The sequence below is a fragment of the Morus notabilis genome, unplaced genomic scaffold, assembly GCF_000414095.1.
Source record: "Morus notabilis unplaced genomic scaffold, ASM41409v2 Scaffold2571, whole genome shotgun sequence".
NCBI classification, from domain to species: domain Eukaryota; kingdom Viridiplantae; phylum Streptophyta; class Magnoliopsida; order Rosales; family Moraceae; genus Morus; species Morus notabilis.
This window is the reverse complement of record NW_010360011.1, coordinates 25506-36380: the sequence shown is the minus strand read 5'-3', so window position 1 is coordinate 36380 and position 10875 is coordinate 25506. Positions and strand designations below refer to the sequence as shown.

Here is a 10875-nt window from a genome sequence, read left to right as displayed (position 1 = left end):
TCGGTTATAACAAAATATTAATACCTTAACATATTCATCTTTCATAGCACATATATGTATACACTTGTTCCTTAAGTTTGACTTATTTACACATGCTTAGCAGTCATAATTAACATAACTATATAACATATAGTTCCAGAATCATAATTAGTAAAATTATTTATTATATTATCAAAAATTATTTGCGAAAATAATTGCGAGTAGTATTTATTTCTCGATCTCCACACCGTTCGTCCGCCGCTTTGTCGTCAGTCCATCAAGTATTAGGTACATGTTGCTTACCTATAGTATAAATATTTTATAATGAGCTTTTGCTCAGTAAGTGGGAACTATCTCTCGTAAAACAACTGGATGTTCACATGAATAAATATGCATGAGCCAGTTATGCTTAATTATGATCATGTCTTATTAAACTCTTATTTTCTCATCTTATCTTACTAACTGATGGACCCGAGTGCTCGTACCATCTGCTCGCAATCATCAGGAAGTTAGGGTTTGCAAGGTCCCCAACGACACCGTGATTTACCTTATTATCTTTTTATCTCCCTCATGGAGTCTTAATTACCTCTCTCGCGAAGGCTGGTACAACACTCAACTGATATTATTCTTATAAGTTTCACTGGACTTATTAAGGTGTATAAATTATGGCATGACATTGCATACTATAACACAAAGCATAAACATGCATTTATATTATGTGTAACATTTTTTTAAAATCTATTCATATTGTAGGTGAGATTCCTACTTACTTATTTCACAGAGCTGGAATTCACTAATTGCCTAACAATCTATTCTCTTACTTGCTTATATCTGAAAACGGATACCCATTAAGAGTGTGAGATTAACTGTCATTTACTATTTTAATTTAGCACACTTATAAAGGAATCTAATCCTTTTCTTAAGACATGTTTTACTTTTTATTAAAGGATCATAAAAATTTATTATAAGGATTAGCTTATTAAATCCTCAAAATCTTATTTTTTCTTAATTGCCCTTAACATACACATGCTTAGGTTGATAATCAATTATCTAATATACTTTTGTGAAAAATCGAGATTCAGCTTCTAAGGGTCCCGTTTGGCTGAACCAGTGGCTGCCAGTTTTTTTTTCGAAACTGTGTTGGACAGCTTGTCCGTTTTTGCCAAATGGCTTCAAACTTGGTTTTAGAGTTAAAATTAGGTTTTGTCATAGTAACCGAAAATGTTCAAAACATCCAGGGCTATAAGTTCAAGCTTTAAAACATTAAAAACTCTCGCTCTATGGTCCTCATTTTCGCGGTCAAAGTCACCGGAAAATTTTTCCTCTAATCCGAAAATAAGCAACTTAGATTAAGCATAAACATACCACATCAAACTAAGCTCAAAACTCACAAAACCAACATAAAACTCACACACTCTTATTACAATCTTATCTCTTCAAGAACCACAAATTTACATCCATAAATCCAAGCTTAAAGTTGGCTAGAAATTAATGGAGGGGAGTTTAAGAACTTACCCTTGAAGAATTCTCTCTTTCTCTTGAAAAACCCTTGAACTCCTCTAGGATTGTTAATGGCTTGAAACTATAAGAGTATAAGGAAATTTGAGAAGAATATTTCTCTATTTCAAACTTTCCCAAAACATGAAAAAGAGAGGATTTAGAGTTTCTTTACCCTTAGAGGAATGCTTGACTAGTCTCCTCCTAGAATCCCTTAATCTCCTTCTTCTTCTTCTATGGTGTGCTAGGGGCTCAAGTTTTGGAGAGTGGGAGAAAATATTTGAGAGGAAATGGAGAGTGTGTGGCCGGATTTTTTGAGTGGGGAAAAAGCTAGGAGAAAAAAAATGAAGCTTATCCTATGTTGGTTCCTTTTATAGGCACTTGGAAATTATTTTTTTTAACACCAATTCCACTCCATCATTCAACCAAATTTTTGGTTCAAATCCCCCTTTCTTGGCCGGTTTTGGAAGGAGAAAAGAAGAAGCAACTTTGCCATTAATTCCCCTTCAACCACTAACATCACATCACCTTAACATAAAGTCCTCTAGCACACTCCACTAGCCAAAGGTTTGGCTCTATTTTTTCATGCATGGCCGGCCAAGTGGAGGAAGGGAGAGAAAAAAATCTCACCTACCCCATTGTACTCTTGTCCACTTTCTTAAGTTTCCCTTAGAAACTGATAAAAATTATACTGACTATAAGAGAGTAACTTAACTAACAGGAATTCGTTCCCATTTCTGACGGTTCCTTTTTCTACTGCTTATTTACAGTTAAATGTTAAATCCTTGACTGCTTTGGATATCACATTAAATTCTTATTCGCGTAATATCTTGAACTGTTTACAGTCTTGAAATTAATTCTAGACTGAACAAATTCTAAATTTAACTATCCTGCGTTAATTTTCAGAAATGACGTTGTTTCTGACGGTGTCAACTCCCGAGTTCACATTATACCCTTCTACTATGGGTATTTATCTTCTGACTTTAACCTAGCTGTCTGGCAATTAAGGATTTTCTCTTTTTTTAAAAATGTCAGTGCGTTTTTTTTTTTTACGCTGCTAACATCATGCTGTGTTTGGAGATTCTTGAAATTAAGATTCTCAAACTATACTTGTACTGAAAATTATTCCGCCTTAAAGTACGGCAAGAATTTATCGATCGAATTTACTTGATCGAAAACATGAACTTAACATGAAATCTGCTACAGAATTTAGGAATACATCTATTGATTCCATAAATCCTTCAGTCACATAATATTTTCTAGGAAAATCCTTGGCTTAAATAAATAAATTGTATTATTTAAAGTCTGGAATTTTCTCAGTCATTACAGTTACCAACGGTGTCAATTCTTGAGCTTAGATAGCATTTTTCGGTACTCGCGTGACTTCAATTTAACTGTTCGGCAATTAAGGATTTCTCAAATGTTAGAGCGTTTCTCGACATGCTACTAATATCGTACTATGCTCAAAAATTCTTATGATTAAAATTCTCAAGCTATTCATGGATTGAATTTCCTTCAGCCTACTACGGTGAGAATTATCAACCGAATTTACTTGATCATAAAAAATGAACTTAACATAAAATTTACTACAAAATTTTAAAATACTGATATTAATTCTATAAATTCTTCAGTTACAAAATATAACATGATATTTTTTTCAAAAAAAATCTTTAACTTGAATACGTAAATTATATTATTTAATTTTAAGATTTTTTTCAGTCATGTCAGTTATTTTGTCAACGATACAATTATTTTGTTTTCCTTTTCCAGATAAAACAATACTTTTGTTTTTGTCAAGAGAACAGTGACACAGAGTACATTATCACGCCCTAGGAAGGAAAAGCTATGAAACGCTTGCGAGCTAGGAATAGTGCCATCCGTTGAAAAAGTCTAAGACGAAGACATTAGGAAAATCACGTCTCCAACCAAATTTATCAACGTGATCAATGAAAATATGTGAACAATTTTCCTTAAGACTTTTTCAGAGTTATTTGGCAAGCTTTTGTATGGTTAGATAAATTAATCCTTGCATTGGAAAACAACGACGACAAAAAAGTGACCAATCTACATTGGTGAAATCTGACGACTAAACTCCCCCTAGATGCTTCACTAGCTCTAACACAAAACAGTGAAAATTGTTGTAGTCATAGTTTAAAGAAAAATGTTGCATAACTCTATAGGAATATATCTCCACACTCTCTGCGAGAGAGTGGACCCCAGTTACGGATATGTCAGCAGAAACATGATTTTGGTGACTCAACGGTGATGAAGAATCAACTGCCTCTATAAAAGCTCTTTCAGTGTAAAATCCGGGTAGTTTAGGTTGGGGAAGGAAAACATTTTCACTATTCAACATTGAGAGAACGGATGACATTACGGGCCTCTCTTCTGGGAGCTTTAGAACGCACAATAGTCCTACTTGGATACATCTCAACACTTCAGATGTAGGAACATTCTCCATCAAAACATCTATGAGCTCCAGGGGCCTACCGTCAATCCATAGTTTCCATGCCTAAGACAAATCAAGAAATTAGAAAAACTTGGTAAAGAACAAAGGAAAATTAACTATAAAAAGTCTCAACTCACATGTCCTAAAAGATTGAGGTTATGATCAGGATGTTCTAATCGTCTGTTCTTCTTTTCCACTCACTATCTCCAAAACCAAGACACTAAAGCTGAAGACATCAGATTTCACCGAAAAGTGCCCATCTACTATGTACTCAGGAGACATATATCCACTACATCAAACCGAAAAAGAGAAATAAATCCCACAACTTTCAAAAACGATATAAGGTGGTAAGATATGGATATTATCCTCAAGTAGAAAAGAAAACAAATGGAGAGATTTTGGACTTACTATGTACCAACTACTCTCTTAGTATTCATGCCAGTTTGGTCACCCCCAAGTATTCTTGCCAAGCCAAAGTCTGAAATTTTGGGGTTGATCTCACTATCTAAAAGAATACTACTAGCTTTAAGATATCTATGAATTATTCTCAGTCTCGAATCTCAGTAATCCCCACAATGATATCAAAGCTCTTCTTCCAATCAAGTGCTGCTTCCCTTGTTTGATTTGCTGTCATTTCAAATGCATGAAGTTAAATTTCAACCGGGGGTGTAAAGAACATGAAAAAAAATGATTTTTAAGGGTGACTACTGAATATGTATAAGTCCAAGCTCTTTTTAGGCATGAATTCATAGATCAACATCCTCTCTTCTCTATGAATGCAACATCCCAACAAGCTAACAAGATTCCGGTGTTGAAGTTTTGAAATCAAGACAACCTCATTCTTAAACTCCGTATGGCCTTGTTCAGAAGCTTTCGAAAGCCTCTTCACTGCTATTTCTTGTCCAGATGAGAACACACCCCATAAAAAAAAAAAGAATCACATTATTAGTTAAAAGGAATACAAGACAAACACATAGGAAGAATTAAGATTGTTCATTTAGCCATGAAGATACTTCAATGTATAAAACCATAAGGTACCTTGTAAACAGGACCAAAACCGCCTTCACCAATTTTATTTGTGAAGGAGAAGTTGTTAGTAGCATTGGCAATAGTATCTAAGCTAAATGAAGGTAGCTCTACATTTTCCTCTAGAAGAATAGGACCCTGATCTTCATTTGAATTGATTATTGTTTCCTCTGCAAAACCAGGGAAATTAAATTGAAAAGTGTAATGGCACGCAAGAACATTGTACTGCATGATCTGTTCATGTGATCAATACAATTCTACTCGATACATATTTGTTAGTTTGGACGTGTCAAAGGCATAGATATGTATACTAGTTATCAACCAAATATATTGCATTCTATGGAAAAGCAAAGGGAAAAAAAAAAAGAGTATGATTGCATTCTGTAAAAAGCCCCAAAATAAAAAAGTTAGATGCAGTACATGTTTATGATGTGTTCTTAAATATTAAACCACAACTAAGCACGCAGTATAGAGTCAAGGTGTTATGAGGGTCAATCGATGTGTTCTTAAATATTAAACCACTACTAAGCACGCAGTATGGAGTCAAGGTGTTATGAGGGTCAAGCGACGACGAGAATCCTTCTAGCACATATAGAAGTCAATTTTTTTACTTGCTTAAAAAAAAATATTCATTTTTTATGAAATTATAGAGCACGATAAAGAAGGAAGAAGAAACAAAATCATAAGATTTCCTGCTGTTTTTGTTTATATCTTGATGAAGTTTTCAGCTGATTACTTTTTTGGAAGTTCTGATATTAACACCAATTGTAGACAATTGTATATGTAGTATGTTGTATAGTTTGCTTATTACCTTTGCTTATTAAGGAGCAGGCTGTCCTCTTACAGATGAGATATCCACCTACTACACAAAATAGAAGAAACCCCAAAATTGCTGATACAATCACCGCAGTCTTTTTGCCACTATCAGAATCTGTGACTATAAGCAATCATAACATGGTAAAACAAATGTATTAAGGGCATGCTTACCGACCCCATAATGGACTAATTAATGTTCATGAGAAACGTATTTGAAAAAAAAAAGTGAAATGAAAAGCAATCTAATTCCTTAATAAGAATATTATATCAATGTAATTATTTAAATGCTCTTTTCATAATTAATAGTCATTGGCTTCTAACCTATGAACTTATTAAAGGTGCAAAATTAAATTTGCCTTCATTATCTTTAACCGGAAATCATTACCAGGAGGCTCAAGGGTTGGTATTTCCTTTTCCATTTTCTATAATGTGTGGGACCGGTATCAAACTATGATTCTTAATTTAATAAGTCAACAAATAGTTAAATGGGAAAGAAAAACACAACTTGACCTTTTCTCTTTCATGCGTCTCTTTCATATGTTGTAAGCATAGCTAAAAGGTAATCAAAAGATAAGCATAAAGTAAAAGGCAATTGGTTTCGAATGAATTTAAAAAAAAAGTACAGAATATGCACGGTCCACAAAAAGTGTACTATAATAAAAGATAATGTATATATAATAATATTATATAAAAAATTGCTGTACTTTTTCCAAAAATTATATGGGTATGAATTTTTAATCCTTGTTCTTGATTAATATTTTTTATAAGTATAATTATTTAATTAAAAGGGATATTAATTAAGAATATAAAATAAAAATTAAGACCCTTATATTTTTAAGGGTTTTTATCAAGATTTTTCTAAAAATTAAAACCCATATATTTTTAAGGGTTTTTGTCAAGTTCCAAAAAGGCAAGTCAATATTTTATTTTATACTTTCAAATTCCTCAACTTTTTTCGCTAATGTTTCATTATCGCAAATAGTACTAGCTCCAAGGAAAACCCGAATACTTTTTTATTTGGGACTTTGTCAAATTTGCACGCTTAGGACTAGGCAACCTTTTTTCAAGTTTAGAATAATTGATACTTACATTAAGGAAAAAATAATAATAAAAAAAAAAAAGAAAGCTTTCCCACAAACAATGCATAAGGACGAAATTATCCTTAGATGCTTGACTCGATCGTATAAAACAGGGGGGAAAAAAAGAGTTATCTACATAAATGAGGCCACTAATAGCACACTGAATCTAAAAGTGCCCACTATTCCATTTATTTACAAAATTATCTTCTATCATACATACAATGACAATAATATCCACACATAATGAAAAAAAAAGGTATAAAAATATTGAAACATCAAAATAGGAAAATCTTAAAGAAAATCCTAATATAAAGTATCTCATTTTGTATGAAGTCAGACAAAATCTAACCAAATTTCATTTAATGAATCCTGCCTTATTTAGAAAAACGAAAGCTTTCAAAAAAAATAATAATAAAAGAAAAAAAACAATAAACACGTTTTTTATCGTTTTGAAACACCCAAAAATATAGGACACCTTTTTATTGCATTTCATGCCCAAAAAACCTAAAAATTATGAAAATGAAAATCAAAGTCAATATACATAAAGAAACACAAGAATGGAAAAGATATTTCACTATTGTAATGATCATATCATTATGAATGAGAATGAATATAACATTATGAAAATCCTCATTACGTAAATGACTAACATAAGTTACATTTATAATGAAAAACGTAAAAATTTATACAAATGAAACACAATAATGGAAAAAATATCTCATCATTGTAATGAGTATATATTTATGAATAAAAAAGAATATAACAAAATGAAAATCGTCGTTATGAAAATGACTTTCATAAGTAAAATAATGAAAAAGTAATGACATACACAATTCGAAATTCATTATCATTAAGTTAATGACTCTTTTATAAAGAAACAATACTTGTACTACAACATAAATACAAAAAAGTAATAAAACATTTCCATTATTATAACGGAACTACCATCATAAACAAACAAACACAAAATAATGATCATATCATTATAGATAATAATGAATATAACAGTATATACTTATTCATTTGAAAAATAACTAACATAAGTTAAATAATAAAAACATAAAACTGTACATAAATGAAACACAATAATGGAAAATATATTTTGTCATTGTAATGATCATATCTTTATGAACAAGAACGAAGATAACAAAATAAAAATCGTCATACGTAATGATGTACACAAATGGAATCCTGAACAGGAAATCAATGTGATACAATCAGCCCAACTAGGCCCATGAAAGAGCTGGCACCTGAGGAGGCAAATGGAGCTACTGACCCAGGACCACCTAGAGGAATACCCAAAAGGATGAGCGTGAAACCTGGGCGGTATAGGGATTAGAGTTTGTTATGCGAAGCTGGCGTTGTTTCCATTTTCCTTGTAACCGTTAGCAAATCTGTAACAAACTCCTTGAATTGAATATAATAGCTGATGCTCACGATGGAAAAGCATTCAGCAAGATTTTACCTAAAAATTATCTCTCTTCTCATCTCTCGCACTTATCCTTCCCTCATCTCTTTTCTCTGTTTAGTGACTCTGTGCAGGGACCCATCATTTGGTGCTTTCATTGCTTCCATGGCTTCCACAACCCGCACTAAATCGTTGGAAGATCGCGTGGAAAAGCAGGAACAACAGCTGGATCAAATCCACTCCGATTTGGATTTGAAGTTCTCGGCGTTGTCCTCCAGTCTCGAATCTCTCTGCAGTCAATTTCAGACCTGGTCTTCGTCCTTTACAACCATGCAATCAGAGTGGGAACAATCTCGTCGACAATCGACGGTGGTTTCGTTTCCTGCTCGTGACCGTGCGGAACCCTCCGAGGGCGCTCCAGGTAACTTTGGCATCAATTTGAAACCCATTCGTATCGATGTGCCCAGATTTGATGGCTCTGATGTCTATGGATGGACTTTTAAAATTCAGCAATACTATGATTATCATAATGCTTCTGAGGAACAACGTTTGCCTATTGTACCCTTTTACTTTGATGGCAAGGCTTTATCCTGGTACCAATGGATGTATAAGAAAAATCAGATAACAGGATGGTCAGTGCTATTGCAAGCATTGGAGGTCCGATTTGGTCCTTCTGAATTAGAGGACTATCAAGGCCAACTTGCTAAACTATACCAAACTGGGTCGGTGCTTGAATATCAAGAAGCTTTTGAAGACTTCTCCAATCGCGTCCAGAACGTTCCGGACTCCTTCTTATTGAGTTGTTTCATTTCTGGTCTTCGCACAGACATTCAGCACGAGGTGGCGGCCTTTCAACCTACCACCCTTTCCAAGGCTTATTCTCTTGCTAAGCTTCAGGAATCCAAGTTGCTGCTTAAACAGCGCCCGGCGAAACTATACTCCCCCTTACCCCCCTACTACCTACACCAACCAAACCACCAGTCTTCCCTACATCCACGCTGTCCTCACCTAAACCAACCTCCGCCCTGCCCTCTCCCAAACTTCCCACATTCAACCCTCAACCCAAGAAGACAGTCCTCCGCCTTACCCACAGCCAAATGCAAGAGCGTCGCACGTCGCAACAAATGTCTCTGCTATTATTGTGATGAACAATATACCTTCGGCCACAATTGTCGTCGATCGGTTCATATTCTAGTAACACCGGATGATACGGAGAATTTTTCTAACGGAGACGAGGAACCTCCACCTGCTGAACCACCTATTGACATGCCTGATACAGGGTCTGAGACACCTCACATTAGCCTCCATGCTATGTCCGGAATCATGACCCCCAAGACTTTGCGCTTCTCTGGCCTTATTGGGAACCAACCTCTCCAGATTTTGGTGGATGGTGGTAGCACCCACAATTTCATCCAATCCCGGGTGGTGTCTCACTTAAACCTTCCGATTTCAACTGCTAAGCGCTTTGATGTAATGGTGGGAAATGGCGAGATGCTTCGGTGTGAAGGTTTTTGCTCTGCCGTACCAGTTAAAATTCAGCAACATGTTTTTCTAGTTGACTTTTACGTTTTACCCGTGCAAGGTGCTGAGTTGGTGCTCGGGGTCCAATGGCTATAGTTACTGGGACCCATTCTGTTGGACTACCAAGCTCTTACCATGTCTTTTACTTGGAACGGTGAGAAGGTATTTTTACTGTAATGACTGAGAAAATTCCAGACCTTAAATAATACAATTCATGTATTTTTAAGCCAAGGATTTTCTTAGAAAATATTATGTTATATTGTGAATGGAGGATTTATGGAATTAATATATGTATTCCTAAATTCTATAGCAAATTTCATGTTAAGTTCATGTTTCGATCAAGTAAATTCGATCGATAAATTCTCGCCGTATTTTAAGGCGGAATAATTTTCAGTACAAGTATAGTTTGAGAATCTTAATTTCAAGAATCTCTAAGCACGGCACGATGTTAGCGGCGTATAAAAAAAAACGCACTGGCATTTTAAAAGAAGAAAAAAATCCTTAATTGCTAGACAGTTAGGTTAAAGTCGCAAGATAAATACCTATAGTAGATGGGTACAATATGAGCTCGGGAGTTGACACTGTCAGAAACGTCATTCTCGGGATAGAATACAGAAAATTAAAATTTAGAATTTGTTCAGTCTAAAATTAATTTTAAGACTTGAAACAGTTTGAAATATTACGCGAGTAAGAATATAAAACAATATTGAATTATTCAGAAATTAATATTGGACTGTAAGTAGTAGATTAACTTACGTGAGCTAAACTAATTACCTCTAATCAGTATAAATTTAATCTGTAAGTAGTAAATAATTGAGGAAATAAAGATCAGGCACGTAATCTTGCCTTAACCAGATACTTTATATAGTGAAATTTTTAGGGTTCTTACACTTTCTTTCTCTTATTCTCGCTCATTCTCTCTCTCCTCTCACATTCTCTCTCACACAAACCATCAATGGCCAAATACTCAAGTTAAGATTCCGACCTCCATTTTTGACACCGCCGGTGTCAATAGAAAGATCTCGACGAGCTGAGTTCAACGACATGCGGCACGACCTCCAACCCCGCCGGAATCAGCCGCAATCGCCGGCGGAAGTTCC

At 34.6% G+C, this 10875-nt stretch overlaps 2 protein-coding genes across 2 annotated transcripts in view; one reads left to right on the top strand and one right to left on the bottom strand.

Moving 5' to 3' along the window:
• Positions 1 to 3562: 3562 nt before the first annotated feature.
• On the bottom strand, positions 3563 to 6186 carry LOC112091135 (G-type lectin S-receptor-like serine/threonine-protein kinase At4g27290). The gene is made up of 6 exons (XM_024164000.1): positions 6153 to 6186; positions 5763 to 5888; positions 4954 to 5121; positions 4334 to 4430; positions 4127 to 4214; positions 3563 to 3988 (listed from the first exon to the last, which is right to left on the bottom strand). The coding sequence occupies exons 1-6, from the start codon at positions 6184 to 6186 to the stop codon at positions 3563 to 3565; spliced, it is 939 nt and encodes a 312-aa protein (XP_024019768.1).
• A 1894-nt stretch (positions 6187 to 8080) lies between these two features.
• LOC21411464 overlaps positions 8081 to 10875 on the top strand; it is a 15715-nt gene continuing 12920 nt past the window's right edge. The window contains exons 1-2 of the mRNA XM_024163999.1: positions 8081 to 8172; positions 8389 to 9836. Coding sequence (XP_024019767.1) covers positions 8081 to 8172; positions 8389 to 9836 — 1540 coding nt within the window. The remainder of the gene's footprint in view (positions 8173 to 8388; positions 9837 to 10875) is intronic.